Raw genomic sequence first — 26,241 nt, 5'->3', positions numbered from 1 at the left:
ATAATGAGAAGAAGGCTCCTGAAAGCTGCGTCGTTGTTCTGCAGTGGTTGGATTCTGCTGGCGAGCCAGTGTTTGGACTCGACTCGGTGACTTTTCAGTCTCTAGCGAGGAGGTTTCAATTTAAAACAGACTATCTGATGAAGTGAGGCTTAAATCAAATCCCTGTCAATTCAGGAATCCTCAGAAACGCTCCACACAGTGTTCACTTCACATCCGCCTTCTGTCTTAACGTCGTGCTCTCCTCCCCGTGGAGGTCAACGTGGCGGATAGATCTCTCCCTCACTCGCAGCGCCGGCGCTCATGCATTATTCCCGTCCTCTCGGCTTCTTTCCTTTTCCTCAAATGTCAGGCCTCTCCCCCTCCTGTCATCTGAAAGGCTGCACTGGCTGTATTTCTGTAGCTCACTCCCCCGTGGACAGCGGAGTGAAATGCCAGCGTTTGCTACCATTTCTCACCCCCCACCCCCTCTTTTTTTTTACTTCCACACCTTCACCTCCTCCACATCCCTTTTCTGATTAAAGATTTAAATGGACTTTTATAGGGTGAGATTTACAGCACTGGGCCCATCTTCCCTCGGCTGTCACTGCAGTTATACATGTCCCAGAGATCCCCCGTCAGTCACGCCGTGTGGGCGGCTACTGTAACGTCTTCTTATTTCTGTAATTAAGTGTGGGCTCCTTGTTTGTTTATCTGCAGTAAATCATCTTTCCCGGTCGACCCAGCGGCACTTTGCCGAGCACGTACGGCCAGGATAATCAAAGGAGCCCCGCCTCTTCATTTAAGCCCATTAAGAACCGAGCGAGCTCTCTGATATCCAGAAAAGTGTCTGCGGTCATGTTTGCTACGGTTACACGCACCACAGAAAAGCTTATCGGCTGGACTCTTTGTGCCCGGAACTTTCTGCAAACATGGACAAAGATGAAGCGATCTCCAGCTGTGCTGTGTTCACTGTCTGTGCATGTGTTTGTCATCATCAGTGTTGGTCAAGTTACTTGAAAAAAGTAATCAGTAACTAATTACAGATTAGCTCCCCCAAAAAGTAATCCCGTTACTTTACTGATTACTTATTTTCAAAAGTAATTAATTACTTAGTTACTTTTTAAAAACACGATTTACAACCTGAGTAGCTGATAAAGTGATAGATCTTTCAGCCCAATTCTACTTTTTCTGCATAATCATCATATAAAATGTAATCAAATGGAAAAGTCTCTTTTTAAAACTTGTTTTATTAGTTTTAATCTTTTAACTTTAAGCATCAAGCAAAGATTTAATTATCTGCAACATTCTCTGACTGGAAGAAATTAGTTTAACATTTAAACCTATTTTCTGCACATTCCAGCTCATAAAATAAAATATTTTGTGTGTTTACACTCAGTCTTTGAAATAGATGCAAGTAAAACACAGCAGAAAATAAATAAAGTCAAAGACTCAGCGGTCCTGTTGCTCTATTTTCACCTGTAAAGCAGGAGTGGGGCAGGCGGAGGTTTACCCTGGTGCAGGTGTGCCGCGGTCAGTGGAAGAATCCGTGAGTTTCTCTGTGAGTTTCCCATTACGTCGTAGCTACTCGGTGCTTGTTGGAAGTTTAGGGGTTTTTTCACTGTAAAAAGAAGTTTTCTTCCCACGCACAGCGGACACTAATGTTTTTGTCACTTTTTATGGAATCAAACTCAAAGTAAGGTCAGTACTTCCACGCTTTAAACGCTGCACGCTCATACTCTCTCTGCACTCGATATGTGATCCATTGTTGATCTGCACACAGCTGTTGTCATGAACGTCGCACTCGCTTACGTCACTGTCATGAGACATTCTCGCAAAAAAATCACGGTTTTAGTAACGCAGTAACGCAGCGTTCCTACGGGAAAGTAACGGTAATCTAATTACCGTTTTTGCAGTAGTAATCCCTTACTTTACTCGTTACTTGAAAAAAGTAATCGGTTTACAGTAACGCGCCATCTCTGGTCATCATGGTAAAAGTTAGGCACGTGTTGATCCTGTCGGTCTGACACTGACTAAAAACGTGTCCTGTTTCATATAATTTTATGTGGAGCTCATTGCACCACTTTAACACCACCACGCTGGTTTTAGGCTCGAGGCAGTGACGCACTGTCACTGAACTCAAATTATCATCAATAAACTTCACTCTGAAAGTGAAGCACTTCAACACAAAGCACGTATGATGTTCCACTAATGGGAGACAGTGTGCAGTAATACCCACACAGCGCGCACACGTGAAGTGCGAAGGCAAAAGCTGGATGAGGAGATTTTGCTGAAGTAAACAGATTTTCTCCAAGGACAGACAAACACAGTAATGTCAGGTCCACACACACACACACAGACACACACACACACACACACACACACACACACACACACACACACACACACACACACACACACAGACACACACACACACACACAGACACACACACGCTGAGCAGGATTTCTACTCCACACTCTTCTCAGGAGACTCTCTGATGCATTTTACTGTTATGAAACCGCTTTGATTTTTCTAATCTACACAAAGTTACGCTCTCCGGGGCCTTTTCAAAGGAAACAGTGATACGAATGGTAATTAGTGCACACGTGTGTGTATTTGCCAGCTTTTGATTTCTACCTTTTTTGTTCATCTAAAGGACGGTTGGTGGGTGGCGGATAATTAGCGCTGCTGCAGGGACTCCGCAGAGCCGCGCTTCATATTCAACCTTCACTGGATTACGAACATTCGGAAAATCCTGTTTTCTGCCGTGTGAAGTCGTCTTAGCTGACACTGATGGCTTCACCACAGAATACGTTACGTAGCTGATTTAAATAAATAATGGAGGCCGTCAGAGAAAGAGCTGAAGGTCCCACCGTGACCTCTGGTCCAAAGCGAGAAGTCTCAACCGCTCAACAACTGCTAACGTCAAACTTTCCCCAATTTAACATTTTTGCTGAACTTTTCGTCCATTTTTTCCTAATGTTTCTGATCGAGTTCACCAAATGAAGCCAGACATGCAAAATAATAACAGCACGAGCAGTTTTTATTCTCAGGGCATCAAACATGAGTTTCATAAATGCTCAGTGTGTCCTTTAGCAATGGCGCCATAACACACCAGATTTATAACACTGAGATGACTCAGTATTGTCATAACACTTCCAAACTGTCACATATGGATGCTCGGATCTCTTGGTGTCACATTTAAATGCAAATGGATTTCCAAATGTTACTGTTGCAACGGAGCATCATGTAACCCAAACCTTTCCAAAAATCCAGCCGAGCAGTTTTTACAGCCAGCGAGAGTAAAGAGGGGAACGCAACTGATCGCTGATTGGAAAACCAAGTTCCTACACGGGACAGTGATGGGCATGGTGACACTAAGGAGACCGAGCAGGGACGGTAACTGAAGCGACAGAGACGACTGAGGGATTCCACAGATGTGAGTTATGCCTAAAACCTCCAGACTGGTAGCAGCACCGAGTGTTTTCTCAGCTGAAAGGGGAGTTTAACAGAATCCAACAGAGCGCTTTGGAGACTGGATCGAACACAGGCACCTGAACATTAATTTAACTCAGACCCAGAATCAGGATTCAGGGATGGATGAATGGGGGACGATTTTGAATATGTCAGTCAGGGCTGTGCGATAGGACCAAAATCTCACGTCCCGATATAAGACATCTATCGTCCGATAACGATATAAATCACAAAAATGTAACATTTTCTGTAAATTCTGTGAATCTCGGGCAGCTCGACTTGCATGAAGTGTTTCCAGCTGTGCGTCATGTAGCTGGAGTTTTAACGATGCATGAAACGACACATTTTTAGACATAAGTTGTAACGGCGCCGTTTTCTTTGAGTATTTATCACACGGCGTGCTGCGGGGAAAAGCCTGTTCTAACGTTTGAGTCTAAGCTTTATTTTTTAGCACCTGGTTTTTTGCTTCTCATCTGTAAATAATCTGCATCTTTCACGTGATTCAGTTTATTTTGAAAAGTCTCAACAGGATCTTGAGCTTTATTGTGAAAGGTTTATGTGGAAAATAAACAAGCGGACACACGATGCTGTCACCGTCGTTGGTGCTAACGACAACGCATAAAAACAGGCGCTTGTGCGTCCGTAGTGTGGTTATATTAAATATAAGAGAAAGAGAACTTTAACAAATGAATACAGCCACTACAGTGAAATCAAAACATGAAAACATATCGCCTTAAACAGTTTATTTTGCGACACCACGAAACAAACGATAGCATAAAATGAAACGACAGACGTTTGTATATCGTCATCCGATATATATCGTTATATCGAACAGCCCTACCGTCAGCGATGCCGGCTTTTGACAGACATGCTGTGCAGCGAGCTAACTTAATCAGCCTGACAGTATTGACTGAGGGGCCATTGAGCAAGAACAGCTCAATGGGAATTATGGCAAGCAGAGAAGGAGCAGCTGGACTTGTCGAACCCAAAGGTGTAAAGGTTAGTCGAGGGCTTAGAGAAGCTCGGAGCCCAATATGGCCGCAGGTGGAGCAGAGGCTTGTTGACAATGAAGTGCAGAGGGTAAATTTGCTGGATACCAACAGAGCACCCTCTGTACTGGATAAGCATCCAGGTCTCGCCTTTGCTCTCGATAAACTGTGCATAAAATGTCAGTAAATGCCAAAGGCAACCTCAAACTCACTGATGGACACATGTCTGCACAGGGATGGATCAGATGATTGGAGAACAACTGCTAGGCTAACGTTGAGATCTTTACATGTACGTCAGTTTAATGTTGGAGAGACTTTGTGCACAGCTAGCTGACCCAAGCGAAGCAGGGATAGTGCAGTGGGGAAGTGGGAGATCTGGATGACAGGGTACACTGTGGTGAGGATGTGGAGGCTGGAGGTCCGGGGAGAACAGCCCCCTGAGTGAGAGTCAGAGATCTGAATCAGGTGCTATTTGTAATCTCGGGGGCTAACGGGGGAGGACGAAGAGAACCTCCGCTGTATGGACCGCTTTACCTTTACTAATACTGGAGTCGGTTCCAGCAGACTTCCTGGTTCTTCCACATCAATCAGCGATGCTCTTTGATGGAGCAGCGAGAGCAGGAATGGAGGCTTGTTGAGAAAGTTTAACTAAGAGTACACAGGACCTCGTTCAGCTAGCATGTTTCACAGGTGAGGAGTCAGATGACTTCCTGATCGTGGCTGGAGAGGACAGCAGCGTCGAGCATGTCGCTAGCAGAATCAGACATGGTTTAAAAGGCGAGGGAAGCACAAAAAATGAGGATATCATTGCCCGAAAGAGTCGGAGAGCCAAAATGGCAGAAGAGCGCTGAGATTAAAGGGATGCAGAACAGAATCTGATTGGCTCATAGAGGCAGGAAGGACAATAACTACACTAAAGCAATGATGTCAGCACTGAGTGTGACTGCGTGAGAAATCAGAAGTCATGTAAAGAATAGAGCACGACCTCAAAAACCATTAAAATCAGGTAATAGCGCTCAGAGCGCACAATCTCACTTTCTTCTTCCTGCCTCTGAAATCGACCCGTGCAGCTTCAGCTGCCCACAAATAGAAGCAATGAGCTCATCCTGTCTTTGTGAGGGTTGGTGGTATCAGGAGACTCTGTGGGAGAGATTCTGTTTTTAAGCTTCGTGCTAAAGATCTGTTGCAAAAGGTGAAAAATAGCACGTAGCTTGAAGATGGCGCTTTGCACAGGTAGAACGCAGATGACTTTAATCGTCTGCAGATACAGAAAAGGAAGATGCATGAAACATTTATCAAAGACAAAATAAGCACAAACACAGTGCAGTGAAATGATGTGCATGTCTTTTACTTCCACCCGCTCTGCAGCTGATGCTGGGCTAACACTGCTAGCTGTTCCACATCGTTGCTGACACTGGTAACAGCACGTTTCTATAAACCATGCGCTGCACTGAGGTCCAGTATCAGATAAAATAAATACAGATTTCTTTGAGCTGCAGATCACAGTGGAGTGCAGAATAAAACATATGGAGCTGGAAGAAAGAATAGCTCCTGTTTTACAGAATTACAAGTCTGATCTGACATTTTCTCGCTGCTTTCAGAAGTCTTCAGTACTCTTACCCTTAATCTAATTCATTTAGTCGAATTTTCGGTGCTTTTGTTGCATTTTGCAGGTCATTTCAACCTTTTGCGAACACAAAAATGTCATCGCTTTCAAAATGGACACATTTAGGCAGCTCGTCGGTCTCGGACTGCAGAATTGAAGCCTTTTGATTTCTGCCTGCATTTCTTTATACCGGGTCCCATCTGAAATCCAAACATTACATCTGCTTTTCATCATTCTGTTTCATTACAGCTTTTTCCTTTTCAGCCCTTCCATTATCAGCTCCCCTAATTTGGTGTCTCTCTATGGGATGTCCAAGATCTCGGCGGTCATTCATCACTGCCCACGCCTTTAATAGAAAAGAAAAAACTCCATCTTAGTGGCTTTGAAAAAATAAGAAATAAAAAGGGAGTGAAATATCTATCTTCTCCTATGTATTATTCATAAAAATTAGGAAGCTTCGAGTTTTCAAAGGCACAAATTGTTGTTAACGACTCCAAATTACCTCAGGGATTAGAAATTAGTGCCGTCTGAGGCTCATTTTCGTTCTCCGACATTTTTAATGGATTCATTTCAGAAGGGCCGGTAACAATGTGGTCCCCATTATGGACAAATGGGTGGGTAATTTCTATCCTGCACAAAATAACTGCAAACCTCTTTAGCGTTTCTGTGAGAGAGCAGAGGCAGAGAAGAGCAAACAACAACAAAGACACGACACAGGAAACAGGGAAATGATCAACAAGAATGTATAGATGATTATGAGTCATGCTTGAACACAGCAGCATGTGTGAAAGGACAATGAAACCATATCATGCTGAGGCTGGTGGGCCTGAGTCTGAATCTCGTTTAGAAACAGCTGCTTTATGCTGTTTGAACAATTATAGTAACAAACATGTTTCTGGGTAAACTGTTGATTGAAACAATAATACAAAAAACAGACGAAACCCCCAAAATCACATGACATCATATCAATAGTCCTATGACCAAGCACTTGGTGATGGTGGCAATGAAAAACCTCCGTCAGAATCAGGCTCAGGGAGGGGCGGGGCCATCTGCCCCGAATGGTTGGGGTGAGAGAAGGAAGACGGGATGAAGACATGCAGTGGGAGAGAGACAGAGGTTCATAATAATAAACCATTGAATCCAGAGAGGTGTATAAACACATAGTGACTAAAGAAGAAACACCCAGTGCATCATGGGAATCCCCCGGCAGCCTACGTCTATTGCAGCATAACTAAGGGAGGATTCAGGGTCACCTGGTCCAGCCCTAACTATATGCTTTAGCAAAAAGGAAAGTTTGAATCTTGAAAGTAGAGATAGTGTCTGTCTCCTGAATCCAAGCTGGAAGCTGGTTCCACAGAAGACTAAAGGCCAGGAGAGAAGCCGGTATAGGAGAAATACGCTCACTGGATGACAGGATATTTCTAACTTTAGAGATGTTGCACAAATGGAAGAAAGCAGTCTTACATATTTGTTTAATATGTGCGTTGAAGGACATGTCCTGGTCAAACATGACTCCAAGGTTCCTCACAGCGTTACTGGAGGCCAAGGTAATGCCATCCAGAGTAAGAATCTGCTTAGATACCATATTTCTAAGATTTTCAGGGCCGAGTACAATAACCTCAGTTTGATCTGAATTAAGAAGCAGAAAGTTAGCGGCCATCCAGGTCTTTATGTCTTTAAGACATTCCTGCAGTTTAACTCATTGGTGTGTGTTATCTGGCTTCATGGACAGATAGAGCTGGGTGTCATCTGCATAGCAGTGTAAATGTATGCTATGTCTTCTAATGATGCTGCCTAAGGGAAGCATGTATAATGTAAACAGAACTGGACTTATGTGAACAAATGGGAGTCTGAAACAAATTAATGACGAAGCCGCTGGCGTGGCTCATTTATGCACACGGTTTCTTTGAGTGGGGGAGCTGAATGCACTGTGTGCAAACATGCAAGCATGTTTCTTCTGAGTTTCATATGTTTTTATATGTTTTAGAAAGTCTATACAGTGTTGGGGGAAGTCATTGTCGCTGATCAGCTTAATACTAAAACATTTTACTTTGCAACGAGGCAAAACGGTCTTTTTTTAGTAAAAAAGTAGTTTTGATGTTCATCACTTAGAAAGAATTTTCTTTGTTGCCTGATTGTCACAGCTTGAAAGAACGAGTAAAAACAAAAAAACTAAATTAACTGGGATTAGAATAAGAGTTAGGGTGGTCACGGATGACCTCTCAGACTCCGAGTTCACTTAGAGTCAAACAAAGCACCTCTGGTTCTCTGTTAGTTCATTAATTAATGGCGTCTGGTGGCGTTGGGGTCATCGGTGGGGGATAACTTTAAAATGATGCAATGCATTCATTTAAACTGAAATGAAACTGCATCAAACGACATAAACGACATCGTTCAGCAGCACTAGACTGCATGTGACAGTAAGAAACTGAACCAATTAACAGTCATTTAGTCGTAACTGAATAGTCCTTAATGCTCCTCGTTTTGCTCCACGACCCCGTAGAACTCCGGGCAGGGCCGCTGACAGTCCTCACACCCTACTTTGATAACCACTGCAGCTAAATCGGGCCCCTATTAGAAGCTGAAGAGATTATCTGTCTGCTGTAGTCATCCCAGCTGTCCAGTGTCTGATTAAAAACTGCGACTCGCAGACACTCCCTCCGAGGATTGTGGGCGAGAGCATAATGTCTTCTGACACACGTTCAGTCGCTGCTGCCCATCGAAGGCGACGGAAAGAATACCAGCGTTTTTTTCTCCCCCCGTCTTTCATGGGAGGGCGATTTACTGGCAACAAATTGCTGGGAAGACACATCAAAAGTCAATGAGATGAGAAAAGTGAGGACGGATAGATGGGATAACACGCGGGGGAGGTCTGAAGGCGGCGAGTGCTGCGGCACAAGTTGGAGGGGAAAGAGGGCAATAACATTTCAATCTCTATCAGTCCTGATCTGGAGGAGGGAGAGGGGAGTGGTGCGTTTCATCTGCGGGGAAAATTTGCTTTGAGAAATGGCCCTGGGAGAGAGAGAGGAGAGGCATGGACAGCACAGAAAGATGGAGATGGAGATTGGGATAACACCAACACTGTGGGGGGAAAATGAATTGAGTGCGAGTCGCTCTTATCGCACCTCCAGCCAGGAAAAAAACATCTACCTGCACGTCGGAAACTCCGGAAAACTTTCCTGTGTGTGATCAGCCTCATCTTTATCCCCCCAAACACATTTAGACTGCCTAAAGAAATGAGATGTGAGATAAACAGCGCCGTCCTCTGTCTGCGCTCCCGGCTCGGTTAAATCCTCCCGAATCGGACAGATCAGACAAACGGGGGGGGGGGGCGCGATTACTGATGAGAGACTGGGGAGGGACGGTCTCACTTTCAGCTTGTAATTAATTTTGTTTGCAAAGCAGATGCCAGCTTCGTTCTGCTCGGACGTAAAACAGGAACCACACGAACCGCCGGCACCAGCAGCCTCGCTGTTAGCAGCCAGTAAGACGGTGATGTGCCGAAAAGGGAATTCTGATGTTTCCATGTGCAAACAGACTGTAGTGAGCAGGATTTATGAAGCACATTTATCCCACAGTATCATCAATCCAGTCTTTTTGGTCCCTGTTTGTAGAACTGTCAGGTTATATTTGTTTCAGTATCTGCTGCCCTCTAAAGTTCTCTTGAAAAACACATTTTTAATGTTTTAATGACACTTTTTGCTTTTTAAAGCATCGGTACAGTCCCGATCAAACGTTTAAGATCACTTGAAAACTGGCACAAAAAAATCCTATTTTGCATGGTTGGATCTTAACAGAGTTCCAGGTGGAGCTTCATCATGCAACAAGAAGAAATGGGAGTGAGACGAAGCATGTTTTTGAGCATGCAGTTTATTAAAAACACTGAAACAGGCAGTTTTACAGCTTTGGACCATGACCAAGGCCAAATCTGTCTATAAATGTGGATTGATTGTCACTTCCTATCAGGCAGTCACCCTGTCATGACGTTCTGATGGCAAAGGCAAAGAAATGTTCCCTTTTTGAACCTGGTCAGGTTGCAGAGTCTCTCGCAGCACTGCTGAGGTGGGACGCAGTAGGACAGTTATTTGGAATATCTTATGGAACAAAAAATTCACCAGCACTGAGCCGGAGGATCCAACTGGCTTTCCATCAAGACACTGGACGATCTCGACCCAAAGCAAGGCCGTTACTGGTGCCGACTGCAGCCCCATAACCATCAGATGCCCTCTGAGACTGAAGGGCTTCAAAAGGCCTCGTCTCTTTCGGACCATCCTGATCTAAATCCCACTGAGAACCTTTGGGGACGGATGGTAAGGGAAGTTTAAAAAATGGACAAACAGTTCCAGACAGTAGATGTCCTTCGTGCGGCCGTCTTCACCACTTGGAGAAATGTTCCCACTCGTGGAAACGCTTGCATCAAGCACACCACAACATCCATACGCTCAACAATAACGCTGGAGCTGCTCATTACTGAGTTCATGTTTGGAACTTTGATTTCTGTTTTGGTTATTTTGAGGCGTGGTGCTAAGCCTTTGCTGTAAAACTGCCTGTTTCAGTTGTTTTTAAGAAACTGCAGGTTAAAAACATGTTTTGTGTCACTCTCATTTCTTCTTGTTGCACGTTGAAGCTCGACTTGGAACCTTGTTTAGATCCAACCATGCAAAATATGATTTCTGGCCATTTTTCAAGTGGCTTTAAACTTTTGATCGGGACTGTTTATCACTTTACCAAAATCCACCCACAGAGCTTCAGAAATCCTGACCTATAAATTTTCCAAACTTTCTGGAAGGCAGGAAAGCTCCACTAACACTTTACTTTCCCTCCATGTCGGCTGTCAGCTGGGGGAGTTTAGGAGATGTGTTTGGTGTGATGTTGCTTCTCCTGAAAATCTCAATCTGAATCCGTTTTAAACGCAAACGACTAAACTCTGACATTTTTTTATGCTTCAGTCACAGCAGGGGAAACAGACGGCAATAGCAATGAGTCAGTCTGTTGCCGCTCTGTGACTGAATGGGGTCAAGTTGGCAACTACACACAATTTGTTTGCTGTTAACTTGAATAAATCAGCAGCAATAATAAATCTGTTGCTTTCTACATAAACAGAAATTTAAAATAACACTCAGAAACTAAATACTAAAGTATGTAAAAGCTGATGTATTAGCTGCAGGACGAGGATTTATCTACAAAATGACATGAAAGAGGTTGCTGTCTTATTTCTACTGGAGTGTGTCTGAGACTGGAGCTGTGGGGGACATTTTTCTTTTTAGGCAATTTTCACTAAAACAGCTCGAGATGAAATCCAAGTTTTAGGTTTTCCCACAGATTTATATTGGTACGTCACAGGAGCATGAGCCACTTTACATCATCTAAAATTTCAGGCACAACCAACCACTTCTCGTGAACACCTGGAAGTTGCTGTTGTGGTTTAAAGAGACAGTTAATTGTCTCCTAATGTTGTTTAATGCATGTGATTAGACACCGGCCACATATGACAGCTGAGGTAAACAGCTTCCACTCACTGCAGACACACAGCTGATGGAGTTGTTGGCCTGACAGCAGCTATCGTAGCGAAGACTGTGCTCTTAAAATGAGAGAGGAAAAAACAGAACTCAGAATTCATTCTGCTGACATCTAGTGGTGAGGCACCCCTGTACCTTTAGACCAGGGGTGGGCAATTCCAGGCCCCGAGTGCCGGTGTCCCTGCAGGGTTTAGATGTGTCCTTGAACCAACACAGATGATTTAAATGGATAAATTAGCTCCTCGACATGTCCTGAAGTTCTCCAGAGGCCTGGTAACGAACTAACCATGTGATTCAGGTGTGTTGACCCAGGGTGAGATCTAAAACCTGCAGGACACCGGCCCTCAGGGCCTGGAATTGCCACCCCTGGTCTAGAAACAGGCATCACAGCGAGACAAACTTCAGGCTATACATTTTTGTTTCCAAGCTATATGAAGCCTGGAGTCATTTCTGTACTGTTTGACTAAAGGAAGTAAAATAGCTCCCAGAGACTCTGCAGTTGTAACTAATCAAGACTTCAGGCAGACGGTAGAGAGACGTGCAGCAGTGACATGCAGCATGAAACAACTGTTTCCTCTGAAGATTGAAGAACGTAAACAAAACTAAACCGTGGATCATGAAAGAGCAGGATGTGGACACTTACAGAGTATTACTGTAGGTACAGCACACACCCGGGAGGCCAACATAAACATACAGGCTGTACATTTACACAGTGTCTGCATGTCCATTTTACATATAGTGCGCACAATATCCATCAGCACATATGTGTATGAAGGTGCACAATAGATCGCACGTGTATTAATATTAATATGTCACAGAGAGGGTTACAAAGCAGGGGCTGCATTACATGCTAAGAGTTTACCGTATATTAGAGATAGATTTCTCTTCCTGTTTGGGGGGTACTGGTACATGATGGTGTGTGTGTGTGTGTGTGTGTGTGTGTGTGTGTGTCTGCAAGCTGCTAAATCATCTAAATTGCTATGCGTGCTCGTAAAAGTGTAAAAGTGTTCATACGTGTGCATGTTTCCTGCGTTTTGCTGCTTTTTTTCATTCACGTTTATTTGATGCAACGAGAGTAAAAAAATGAAAAATGTTTCATGTTTTCAGCACAAATCAAAAGCTGATTCGAAGCGAGACTCCCCGGAGCGATTTCCCACTCAGTCAGAGATCTTTCACTTAAAGTGAAAATGGGGAAAATCACCTCCCTCCACCTGTCGACTTATTTTCAGGACGAATTAAATATTAAAAGCACAGAGTTGTCTGTAATAGATCAGAGGTGTGTGACTGTTTGTGTTACTGAACACGATGGATTCGAGCCCCACGTTCATTCTCATTTTTCATCATCGTCTCCTTCGTCCAATCATCAGGCAGCTTTAACCCTGGTTTTCCTTCCTTTATTTTCATGTCCTCTCCCATCTTTATTTCATTTCTTTCATTTCCTTTGTCCTGTCCTCATTCCTCCTGCTTCCTTCCTCCCCTCTCTTCCTTTTTCCATTCCTTTAATCTTTCCTTTCCTTGATTCATTTCTCTTATTTTTATTTTCTTTCATTTCCTCCTTCATTTCTTTTTTATTACCTTTTCTTTATTTTCCCCCTTTTTTACTTTCCTTTTCCTATTTCCTCATTCTTTCTTTCCTTGTTTGTTCCCTTTTCTTTCTTGCTTCCTTTCTTCCTCTCCTTATTGCCTTTAGCTGTCTTTCCTGTCTTCCTTTCTTTTTCTCTTTGTTGTTCCTTTGTGCCTTTTACTCCTTGTTTTTTTAATCTATTTATTTTGGTTCCTTTTTTCTGTCCTTTCTATTTTTTTCTCGTCCCCAGTCTTTCCTTCCTTTTTGCTTTTCCTTTTTATTTATTTTTCCCTTTCTATGCCTCAAACTCTATTATTTTTTCCTTTTTCTTTCTCTCCTTCCTTGTTTCCTTTTCCCTTTGCCCTCCCTCCCTTTTCTTTAATTCTTCTTTCCTTTCAGAGTTTTTCCCTTCCTTGTTTCCTTGTCTCCTTGTCCTTTCAGTGTTACATAATAAAGTTGGACCTCTTCTTAAAGGCAGATGTCCTGGTGCATTTCTACATTGCTGTGTTACCGCCTACAGTCACACATAAATTACTACGATGGCGTAACACTGTGCATAACCACACACTGCGTACTGCTCTACCACTGTCTGCATTGTGCAGATGAGGGATGACTTCAGTTATTCAGGGAGCTAATCAGGCTTTCATGATGGAACCACGGCAGCGCGCTGCTGCGGAGGTCAGGGTGACGCAGTGATGTCACGCGTGTGGTTTCATTATACCTGCTGCTCCTCGGTGCTGATTAATCGACTGTAAGACAGCAGCAACCTGCATTTACAGGTTTGGAATTAAAACCTCATCCATCCTGTTAAATACTAAGTGGTTTGATGTGGAGGAGAGCTCGCTGTTGTGAACGGGGCCGCCGTTAATCGAGGTTACCGTAACATGGTTAACAACTTTTTCACTGATTGGAAAAATTAATCGCTGTCGTGTGAACGATGGCTGCCTTCTTTCACAAAGCACGGCGCAGCGCTGCACAGCCGACTGTGAAACCGTGAAACTTAAATATGCGACCGCGCTGCTGTCGACGAACCGTTTTCACTCTTTCTCAAAGCGACTGTCGAGCGGAGGGTCGACAGGAAGTTCCATCAGACATAAAAACACTGCACGCGGTGTTAACATCCAGTGTTCAGCATCACGCTGCTCTATAAGCCAAATAAACGGTTCAGGAGCCTGTCCAGATGTGTAAGCTGTCAGATCCACTGATGCTGATGCTAAACAAGGCGTCCCTGGACTATGTGTACGACTTCTCTGCATCATGCAGCCTGGTGCAGAGTTCCTGAGCTCGTGCACTGATTCCATCACACAATCAGCTGAAGGCTTCAACATCCTGGACATGCAGCTCTGATTATCAGTCTTTTCTCTTCTGATGACATCATCAACTATGTTGAGGGAAATTATTTTGAAATCTTTCCATAGTCAGTTTGTAGTTTTGGTTTTAATCTTTACTTTTGTTAAACTCTGCCTCTCCGATGCTCTTTCTTACCCACTCGTGTTGCTGACCTGCTGCCAGTCAGAAAGTTTCCCTCCAGCTGTTTCTTCTTAGCACCGCCTACTTTTTCCATCCTGTTTTATAGAGACGTGTTGCTGCAATCAAATTCAAAGTCAGCCATGTCTCTCTTAAAGCATGTGTCCAGGTTACACATCGGATATTTTTTGCGCTCTGTTTGTGTTTTGTTTTTAACATTTTACCCAGAACCGGGTTGTGTAACACTACTTGGTATATATATCCAGCATATCCAGGCTCTGGCAGTACAGACATGAAGTCCTGACAGAAGAGCTAAAACAGGAAAAAGTCAACAGGAAATAAAAAACCTGCCGTCTGCCGCCGGAACAAGAAAAGGAAAAAGTGCAGCACAAACATGAAAACTGTGCAGGAAATGAGCGAGCAGATTACTTTTCTGGCATTTACTCAGCCGTCCGTAGCCTTCGTGGACACAGACGAGGGAAACACATCAGAAACAGCGAAGGTTAGAAAAGAAAATCTCTGATGATGTTTGGAAGCTTTATAATGTGTAAAAATGTGATTTATAATAACAAGTAAAGACAAACTCAGATCAGGACGGACTGACTGATGCACCACAGAGCAGGTAAATTACGTTTTTCTTCAATAAACACATTTTGATCGTTCTGCAGCGCCCTACACGATGGACCAGGGAGGAGTCACTCCGCTGTTCGACTCGATCGTCTGAGGCAAAGACTCCACGTCAGCCAGTGGACAGTTTGGAAAATATGAAGGCCATCAGATTTGGACTGAACTGTATTTTCACGAGTTTCACAGTTTTTCGTTTCATGCTACACTCGTCACTTTAAGTAACAAGTTACTAACTGAAACCTTCTGATGATGCAGTTAAACACAAAGTTTCCTGCAAACAAGCCTTTCATTTACAGTTCAAGTCTACAGTTTCATTGCACGTGTACAATAAATACGAATAAAGGGCTGTTCTATTCTAATTTACTTTTTCCTGCAGATGAAATTATGCTCTTCTTTTTCTTGTTCTGAGATATTTCCAGTATCAAACCTCTTTAGAAAACGCTCTGGTTGCCATGGCAAAATGTGTGTTTAACCAGGTGGCAAGTAGTTGCAGACTGCTGCTCGATGAAATCGGTGACAAAGAGCGGTCGCCGCGGTCGCCTGTAGTTTACCTCGAAGACGCCAGCGAGACTGAAAAGACGGATCAAACTAAACCAGAAACAGTTCGCCTTCAAAGTAAAAGTTCTGCCTTGGCATTGTAACCAACAGGGTTCAAAGGCTTCCACTTTTACTTTGGAGGCGAACTCTTTCTGTTTCCAGTCTGCAAGTTTGATGTTTTACATTCAAATATGGCAGCAACACTCAGTGATTGGCTGGCTCGGGCTGCTTCATCTTTCTGAGCTCCACCTCTGCGCGGCTTGTTTCAGCACACAGCATAATGACAGCTGCTGAGACGGCCTCACAAAATCATAAAGTTTCTGTGGATATTCATATTTTCTTAATTCATTGGTGCAGATGTGTGCTCTAATGACAAATATCACATTCTGATAAATGTGAAACGCTTTGCTGTGGCTTCATAAAGCAACGAGCGCTCCATCATTAAACTACGCAGTCGTGCGTTTCAAGCAAAGAGACATATGATTGACGGGTGTTGATTGGCTCTTTGAGGAAGGGGCGGGACCACAGATTTCTATCCAACAGACTTTGAATGATTCTTCTTTGTAATGTCTCCGACTCCTTTAACTTCCTGCTTTTATCTATTATCCAAGATGGCGCCGAGTATGGCAGCCTCGTCACGAGCTCCCCCAAGCAACGGCTTTCTTCTGTGTTTAATTTTACTTTTCCTTTATTTTTTCACGAGCAGCACTTGTCTCCTTGTGTACGACCGACAAACCTTACTGGACATAAAAGACGGTCTTTCTTATAACTTTCCGGAGTTCAAGTTTTGCAACACGGACGCTCCGTTTGCAGACCCCCCATTCATCTCACCTGAGACGCCTTTGTTCTCTGGCCCTGGAGGCCGCAAACGCCGACACAGGGAGAAGATCTGGCGTTCTGGTTCGACTGAGACGGCGCACTAACAGACCACCGTTACCCAGTTTATTACTGGCTAATGTGCAGTCTCTGGAGAACAAGCTGTGCGAGCTTCGGGCACGGATCTCATTCCAGCGAGAGATGCGGGACTGCTGCGTGATCTGCCTCACAGAAACCTGGCTATCGGACAAAGTACCGGACTCCGCAATACAACTGCCGGGGTTCTCTGTGCACCGCGCGGACAGGTCACAGGATCTTACTGGGAAAAGCAGAGGCGGTGGTGTATGTTTCATGATCAACAACAGCTGGTGTGATTATGCGAACGTGCACCCGGTCAAATCCTTCTGCTCACCGGACCTGGAGTACCTGATGATTAAGTGCCGGCCATTCTGGCTACCGAGGGAATTTACAGCAGTGATTATTACGGCTGTTTACATTCCCCCACAAGCCGACACTGACCGAGCACTCAGGGAACTGTACAGCGCGATCAGCAGCGAGGAAACCGCACACCCAGAGGCAGCGTTTATCACAGCCGGAGACTTTAATAAGGGAAACCTGAAGAAAGTCTCACCCAAACTCCACCAACACATCCATTTTAACACTCGTGGAGACCGGCTACTTGACCACTGCTACACCTCTTTCCGGGATGCGTACAAAGCCCTCCCCCGCACCCCATTCGGCCAATCAGATCACCGCTCCATCCTGCTCCTGCCCGCCTACAGGCAGAAGCTGAAACAGGAAGCTCCAACCCGGAGGGCGGTGCACTGTTGGACGGACCAATCGGAGTCTGCGCTGCGGGACTGTTTTGATCACGCGGACTGGGAAATGTTTCACGTGGCTGCTAGGGACATTGATGAATACACAGACTCAGTCTGTGGATTTATCAGGAAATGCGTGGAAGATGTCGTCCCATCCAGAACAGTCAAATCCTTCCCAAATCAAAAACCCTGGATTAACGGAGATGTTCGCGCGGCACTGGCGGCACGGAACACCGCCTTTGCCTCCGTGAACACATCGGACTACAAACACGCACATTACCAACTCCGGAAGACGATCAAAGCAGCCAAACGTGAGTACAGGGACAGGGTGGAGCAACAGTTTGACAACCCTCGGAGTATGTGGCAGGGACTAAACACGATCACAGACTTTAGAGGGAAACCCAGCACACCGCAGACCACGGCCTCTCTGTGTGAGGATCTAAACGTATTCTACGCTAGATTCGACACAGCGAACACCATGAGACCGGACAGTGTGCGCACCGCGGATGACGTCAGTGCGCACACTGTGTCTGAGGAGGATGTGCGGAAGTGCTTCAGGAAGGTGAACGCACGCAAAGCTACTGGTCCGGACGGGATTCCCGGCCGCGTCCTCAGGTCATGCGCGGCTCAGCTGGCTGGAGTGTTCACGCACATCTTCAACCTTTCCCTCTCTCTGTCTGTAGTCCCAGCCTGCTTCAAAATGGCCACCATCGTCCCTGTACCCAAATCCTCCACCATCTCCTCATTGAACGACTGGCGACCTGTAGCCCTGACCCCCATCGTAAGCAAATGCTTCGAGAAGCTGGTCAGGGACTTCATCTGCTCTGCACTACCCGACTCACTGGACCCTCTACAGTTTGCATACCGCCACAACAGGTCCACTGATGATGCCATAGCCCTGACACTACACACTGCCCTGTCACACCTGGAGAAGAGAGACACGTATGTGAGGATGCTGTTTGTAGATTACAGCTCAGCATTCAATACCATCGTTCCCTCGAAGCTGGACAGGAAACTGCAGGATCTAGGACTGAGCAGCTCCCTCTGCAGCTGGATCCTTAGCTTCCTGTCTGACAGACGCCAGGTGGTCAGACTGGGCAGCATCACCTCATCCCCCATCACACTGAACACTGGTGCTCCACAGGGGTGTGTACTGAGCCCTCTCCTGTACTCACTCTACACCTACGACTGCACAGCCACTAACAGCTCCAACATCATTGTGAAGTTTGCGGACGACACTACAGTGGTGGGTCTTATCACCAACGGTGATGAGACGGCTTACAGGGAGGAGGTCAGCGCCCTGACCCACTGGTGTCAAGACAACCATCTCACCCTCAACGTCGCAAAGACAAAGGAGTTGATAGTGGACTTCCGGAGGTGCAGAGAAGTACACACCCCCATCACCATCAACGGCGCTGCTGTGGAGAGAGTGAGCAGCTTCCGGTTCCTTGGAGTACATCTGGCTGAGGATCTTACGTGGTCAGTACACACAAATAAAACAGTGAAGAAGGCGCAGCAGCGCCTCTTCTTTCTCAGGAGACTGAAAAGATTCGGCATGAGCCCCCGCATCCTCAGGACCTTCTATCACTGTGCCATTGAGAGCATCCTCACTGGATGCATCACCACCTGGTATGGCAACAGCACCGCCTACAACTGCAAAGCTCTCCAGAGAGTAGTGCGGTGCTCTGAACGGATAATTGGAGGTGAGCTTCCCTCCCTCCAAGACATCTACAGGAAGCGCTGCCTGAGGAAAGCGGGGAGGATCATCAAGGACTCCAGTCACCCCAGCCATAAACTGTTCAGACTGCTTCCATCAGGAAGGAGGTTCTGCAGCATCCGGTCCCGTACCAGCAGACTGAGAGACAGCTTCTTCCATCAGGCCATCAGACTGCTGAACACGTCATAGACACCTCAGCTTCACTACTGGAACTTTAACATTATGCACTCCATACTGTATATAAATGCCACTGTTTTGCACATATTCAACTCTGTATATTTTATTTTATTTTATTTATTGTTTACTCTATTTAATTTGTAAAATATGTGTACACACACACACACACACACACACACACACGTAGAAAAATATTTAGTATACACATCCAGAAATGCATACACTATTATATATTGTACATATATTTATTAGTTTCAGATGTAGCCATTCTTGTATTTTGCTTGTTTACATTATTGTATTTTGCACAACTCTGTTGCTTGTGAAGCTCGCACACAAGAATTTCACTCACATGTGCTGTACCAATGTACCTGCACATGTGATGTGACAATAAAAGTGATTTGATTTGATTTGGTTTTCCTTAAATTACAAAAGTGGATTTTAAAGGGCAACGCTCCAGTTTTACTCTAAATATAATTTCAACCAAATACATCAGACGGCAGCCGGTTTATGTTTGACTGTCAGTTTAAATTTTTCACATTTTTAGACCCTTTTCTGCAGATGACAGGTGCCTCTGTAGAGGAGCTACGAATCAGGCCGATGAGTCAGCGCAGTCGCTAAATCCAAACGCACGTTTTCTCTTTAAACTGCTCTTTCTCTGCTTTCCATCCTATAAAGAGCTGATTGTGTTTTTCCTGCCAGCTCAGCAGCAGCAGATGAAGTCAGCTGACATTCATATCTGTGTCATTACAGAGAGCGCCGCTATCAGACGCCGGTCGTGTAGCGGCAACATTAACAGCAGGCCGGAGGACACCCTGCAGCACTGTATGTGACTCTGAAAATAACCCAGAGTGGGCTGTAATGAGCTGTAGCGCCTTTAATGTGAGTCACTGATACATGTGCCTGTTATGGCCTTTTTGCACTTTTGCTACTATAATAAACCTTTTGTTACCAACAAAGCGACTCTTATGCTGTCTCCTGCACAAACATGTCGCTACAAAACCTGAACAGATTTCCTTCCCGGAGGCTTATGTAGCGATCAGGCGTAGATTACCCTGAAGGTGTGCTGTGGTATCACCAACATGTCCTTTAAGTCCTCTAAGCTGCGAGGCGGGCCTCCGTGGATCGGACTCGTTCGAGCTACAGCAGCTCGCCTTCGATCTCTACGTGCATCAGTGAGCCTGCAGACCAGAAACAACTAGAAGAGCTGCAGTCCTGGAGACGCTCTGACCCAGTCGTGCCTGTCTGATGGGTGTAATAACTAGCGACCAGCTGTATGTGGAGTTTGCATGTTACCCCCTAATCTTGCGCATCGTCAGCAACACTGAAAAACACGCCGTCATGACTCAGGAGCAAAGACTGTATATAAAGGCGGACATCGCCACGATGCAACACTCGTGACAGTCGCACTGATTCCTGTTCGTTGGGTTAAAATCCCTTCATTGCTCAAAGGTTAACGCTCCACCTGAAGAGTCTCACCAATGAAAACAGAATAAATGACAATTAAATGAAAGGAATAAACAGAGTTCATTTAAGGTCGTACAGCCGTTAGTTGCTCTTCTAGGAGTAAAAAAAACACCAGTGGTTAGTTTTCACCATCCTGGATAAAGCGAAGCAGCGTCTCAGTTTCCAAACCTGAGGGATCCAGGTGTGTTTTCCTTCCATCACATCAGCAGTTGTTTTCTCTTCTCCAACTTCAAACTTCAGCACAGAAGCTGCACGTCCAGCCCCAGCAGGGCCCAGGTGCCAAAGCTCAGTCTGAGCACTTAATGTTGAAGGAATCCCCACGTTTAATGAAGCAGAGCCTTCGTGAGGATATGAAAGACGCAGGCTGGGAGGGGCGGGCACCAACCGCAGCGCTCCGCTACGGCCAACACAGCGACCGATGACGCTGAACTCCACCGACAGCAACAACGGCAGCTAATGGCGCTCCTCTGTGCGCCACAGGCTAACGGTGCTCTGAACAAACACGCCGCAGCAACACCGTCGGACGGGTTTGTGGTGTGGATGTTTGTCTGAAGCCATTTCCACAAGTTTAACCCCAGAAACGTGTGTGTGTGTAGATGTTTAGACATCTTTGTGAGGACAGAAAATTAGCATGAGTTTCAAGACATTTCTGAGACTCAAACTGTGGTTTTAGTCTCAGGGGTACAGCAGGGTGATGGTTAGGTTTAGGCTCAGCTTTCATTTGTGATGGGTTAGGGTCGGGGCACCTAGTGAGACCATTATGTCAGTGAGACGTCCTCACTGAGATATGGAAACCAGTGTGTGTGTGTCAGACAGGGTGGATTATCTGGTTCCACTTCCCCAAAAACACACGTGACACAAACACATGAAGAACTGTGTTTTGCTCTTTACTGAACACAGCGACGTGCTGGAGAATAATCAAAAATCGAATATTTTAGCTTTATTTGTTCCTCCCCCAGGAGGAAAACGTCTTCCGAGATCCGACACACACTCGGGCGACGTCGACTGCTCATCTGTTAAAGTATGAACTCACCCTCTTGATGTCCTTGCCGAAGGTCTCGCTGAAGCTCGAGCCGAGGATCTCAAACTGGACGTGGGAGTTGGAGCCGTTGTCCTTAAAGTCCATCGTACCCGTCAGACCTGTGATATTTCCCTGAAGAGGAGGGTGGCAGACAGAGAGGAGAGAGACGGGGGTTTAGAAGTCACGCAGGATGATCTGTGCTCGCCGTCTGACACAATCAGGCTTTCCCCAGAAGCTTCAGATGCCCCACTTTCTTCTTTTATTACTTTGTGACGATCTTTGACTCGAGCTGCTACCTGATTATATTTGGTTATTTCAGGAACAGTTTGTAATCCGTGTTCAAACGAGACACGAGCTGAGAATGACAACTTCCTGTGCTATTGATGGATTTATGCTCCAGAAATCTGTCAATTTACCTGAACAATGACAGGCAGCAGGCCTCTTTTGTACTGGGAGCCTCGCAGCAGCGTGTATCAGCACCCATGCCAGGGGATAAATGCAGCAATACTACAGCCGTACACGTCTATGTTAAATATGAACACAAATCCTAAAAGCCCCTCCTGACTGAAATAATGAAAAACACGAGTCATCCACAAGACGACTCTTTCAAATGAGGATAACGTGTATGAGACGGGAGCATAACCCTGACCCCCGTCCCAGCAATCAGGCAGATGTTAACAGGTTAAAGGGGCAAGAAGAAAGGACCAGGTGACCTCTGAAACACCTGCTGCTACACTTCCTGCATCTTTAACACCGACACCGAAAATGTGAGGAACGCAGAGATCCCAGGGTGCAGTGGGAGCCAATAAATATAGACCTAAATATTTGATGACCATCTTTATCAGGTCTGGCTGCTCTGCAGAACGATGAGGCGCCATATAGAACATCATCAGAGTCTGACTGAATGAGTTCAGCCCGTGACTGCTGTGCCGCTGCCACGAAAGGCCACGGATGAAATGTCACTTCATGACTTCCATCAGTTCGTGTTGGATGTAAAGCATGACTGAAGACGGTCATCACAGCAGGCCGGCCAACTAAATGTTCCTCTGTCAGCAGCAAAGGTCACGTTCGTCGTCACCTGGAGGAAATTAATGTTTGAAAATGTTTGGCTCTTTCAAAGATGTGTCTGAGTAAACGCATTCAACACACACCTGCCAGAGGAGGGACGCCGCTTTTCACGTCTTCGGATACGCGCGACATAAAAAGTTCTCGGCTTCTGCCATTTTTCACTCAGCGAATGTCGTCCTGTCTTTAAGTTATCGTCCATTTCATCAGCAAAGTAGCCCAGACTCGTCTGGGGGTAATGACCAACTCTGAGGTGAGACGCAGCAAAAGTGCGTCCATAACAATCAAACTGACAAACGACCGCCTGGAGCATGAAACAGGAGCTTCGAGGTTGGACGGGGAACCTCAGAAAGGGCGTGTTTGAGATGGAACAAGACCGAATGAATGTTTCCATCGCTAACCAGCTGGAATAATGGCTGTTTGAGGATTGTACAGCTCACATTCAGATTCATTACACTTGATGGATGCTGCAGGTGCAGCTCACGTTTGTTATTTCCAGAGCAGTTTGTGAAACGTTAAATGCAGCAACCTTGACCTCCGAGCGATGCCGGTCCAGTGCAGAGGCAGGACAGCTGGTCGTGTGAGGAGTCACAGCCTCATCAGCTCGGAGGTGAGGCTCCTCCCCCTCATCAGACGAGCTGCTGTTTTCGGCAGCTTTTTGGTATGAAATGAGAATTTTAAGCGGCCGCGTGCTCTGTCTGGCTCGTCCGCATACAAAGATGACTGCAGGAGTAATAATCCTTTGGTGGAACTCTGGATATTTCTGTCAATATCATTCAAGAACATGATGCTTTATGACTTTTCTACAGGAATCTGTAGGAAAGGAGCGCTAATGAGCTCGGCGGTGGTTACTCTGATGCGTGTCAGATAAGCAGACTCGTGTTTTAATAAAACACAACCGCGCGTGCTGGAGGGACTCATCAGCCCAGCCAAAGAGCATCTCTCTCCAATTAGACTGTGAGGACTGACTCCAGGTTGCTGCGCGCAATTTCACTGCATCTTTGATGTGCGATTGATTTTCTGTTGACAAAGCAGCTGTTTGTTCTTTTATTTTGAAAATTGTACAAATCAAATGCTCGCCTCGACTTTCTTTAAATAAATAACAGTTCTGAGAAAACTTTACTATTTTGAACCAAACTGAATGAGAGGCTGTACAGATAAAACTTCTTATTTGCACAGTTTTTGTAATGAAAGAAAAAGGCGAGTACTCGATTCAGGGTTAAATTCTTCCATCGTAAGTTTGATATCAGGGCTTAAACCAGCGGGCATGTTTTGGTCTGCTCTACTCTGGATGTGTTTTACCTTCTGGATGGTCTCCAGCATGGACCAGCCTCCGTTCCAGGGCTTGGTGGACTTCTTGATGCAGTTCAGGCTGGCCATGCTGTGCCACTTCCTGTCCTCCAGCTTCCTGTAGAAGGCGTTGGCAAGCATCAGCACGCTGTCGTACAGGTACAGGTTGGACACCTGAAGGCGAGACACGGGCAGGGTGAATACACGTGATCGCTTTTTCTTTCGATCAGCTTTTCACTGACTGTTACGTAACATCTGTCGAACGTGACGCGTGAAACAAACGTAATGTCACATCTGCAGGGCGATGAAGAATATAGATGCTAATATTTACTGTATGTGTGACAAAGATCTACGTTTACAGAATTTTCACTCTGGATCTCGAGAATGAAATCGTAGGTTTCTGCGAGTGAACACGTGAACGGGAGATGTGACGTGATTGGTGGAAGAGGACATTTATGAACATCTGCAAACACTGAGCACGTGTGACACAGCTGGATGCTGACACACACACACCCTACTTTTATTCTACTCTGTAATGTAAAATTATCATTATTTTAACTTTCGTGATCAGCTGCATGTTTTGTTCTGTCGGCCAGGTGAACGATCACGTGAAGATTTCATTCCTCTGTGATGGGAAACAACATCAAAATTTCTGGATCAGACAATTAATAAAGTCGTTGTTACATCTTATGGCTTCTGTCTCTTGCATGTGGTTAGTGTTACATTTCACAAGCACCCTCACATCATCTGTGACAGCTGACCTCTGTTACATGAAGCCTGCAGCACGTCTCCATGTGTCACTGAAGCACACATCAGTGTACAGCACACACCTGCGGCGACCTGCTGTGAGGCTCCTGCTTGTTTGTTGGCTTTCTTCCCCAACATGTAGCACCTACGTTCAGCTGTGCTTTCCTCAGTCGCTCTCTGATCCTCAGAGTTGCTCCTGTTGCACTTTATTCACGTCTGCACGAGTAGTTTGTGCCCAGAGGTCACAGAAAGCAGGCATGGACGTCCACCTGGAGCCTGATGATGAACTGTAACTCGCTCAGATCTTTCCTTGGTTTGCTCCTCTGCCTGCTGTGTGCTGAGCCCAGTTTACCCAGTAAAAGCCCTGTGAGTGCTTATTAAGGCTCGACTCCCGCTTATATTCACTGCATTGACCTGAGCCTGACTGAAATATAGATTAAGATGCTCTCACCCTGGTTGCATTGTACAGGTGTAACCCAAATGTCTCCTAATCGTCACTTTATCCTGATGGCATTCTTTGAAAACATACTCATCCTTCCTGTGCAGCACCAAAGAACATTTAACCCTCTCTTACACAAATTACTGAGACACCTCCCTCTGAGTGAACGCACAGCGAAGCCGGCAGAAGCAAGAAGAAGAAAGTCACAGCTGAGGAGGGAATGAAGCGGAGCATGGGATGGAGACGAGACTGCTTATTAAGTTTAAAATGAGAGAAAATCAGCCTGAAAGGATGGAGAGGAAGAACAAAAGGGAACAGGAGAGGAAACAGGAGAGGAAACAGGTGAGGACAAGGACACAGTGAAGAAATACGACGGCGCACGCAAATGTACAGAAACAGGAAGATAATCTTCAGAATAAAAGGAAAAATTTATAATAACGCCGCCGCCGTGATGTCGGACGTTTGGTGAAAACTACAATCATCTCCACAAATGTCAAAATCAGGCAGAGAAAGACAGCATTTGTCCTGAATTACAGTAATTGTTCTGTTTGCTGTCTGTAAATGTCAGCGGTGCTTCTTCACACCTGGGAATAATAGTCAGTTACTGTGTGTGTGTGTTCGAGCTAGCACAGAGGTTATTGTGCGCCCTCTGCATGTCAGCGAGATAAACTTGAATTTGATGGCTTATTTTTCACGAGGCAAACTGGCGTGTAAACTGAGAGGCGGGGAAGCGGCTCGGCTTTCGTACACGATTCATACGTGAGAAAAAACGACAGCTCCATGAGGCTTTTAACTGCGAGTAGTTTGAACGTGAGCAGCGGCCTTTGTGAGCCGCGTCCTGGTGAACTTTTACTGTGATCTGACGTCCATAAACCAGAAAGCCCAGAGATTGTCGCGTGTCTGCGTCCCCTTGTTGTCCACAAGCTG

General features: G+C 45.4%; 1 protein-coding gene across 2 annotated transcripts in view; it reads right to left on the bottom strand.

Annotated features, from left to right (window-relative positions):
- The window catches only part of grid1b (glutamate receptor, ionotropic, delta 1b), a 627,414-nt gene that overhangs the window by 89,416 nt on the left and 511,757 nt on the right, over positions 1 to 26,241 (bottom strand). For both annotated transcript variants that reach the window (XM_085467070.1, XM_085467071.1), the window contains exons 7-8: positions 24,141 to 24,302; positions 21,786 to 21,905 (exon numbers count right to left, since the gene is read on the bottom strand). In XM_085467070.1, coding sequence (XP_085323196.1) covers positions 21,786 to 21,905; positions 24,141 to 24,302 — 282 coding nt within the window. The remainder of the gene's footprint in view (positions 1 to 21,785; positions 21,906 to 24,140; positions 24,303 to 26,241) is intronic.

The sequence above is a fragment of the Copadichromis virginalis genome, linkage group LG8 (genome assembly GCF_057382275.1).
Source record: "Copadichromis virginalis isolate Kocher_CV1m ecotype Utaka linkage group LG8, C_Virginalis_male_GT1.1, whole genome shotgun sequence".
NCBI classification, from domain to species: Eukaryota; Metazoa; Chordata; class Actinopteri; order Cichliformes; family Cichlidae; genus Copadichromis; species Copadichromis virginalis.
Note: the sequence above shows the minus strand (reverse complement) of the source record. Positions and strands in the feature narration are given on the sequence as shown.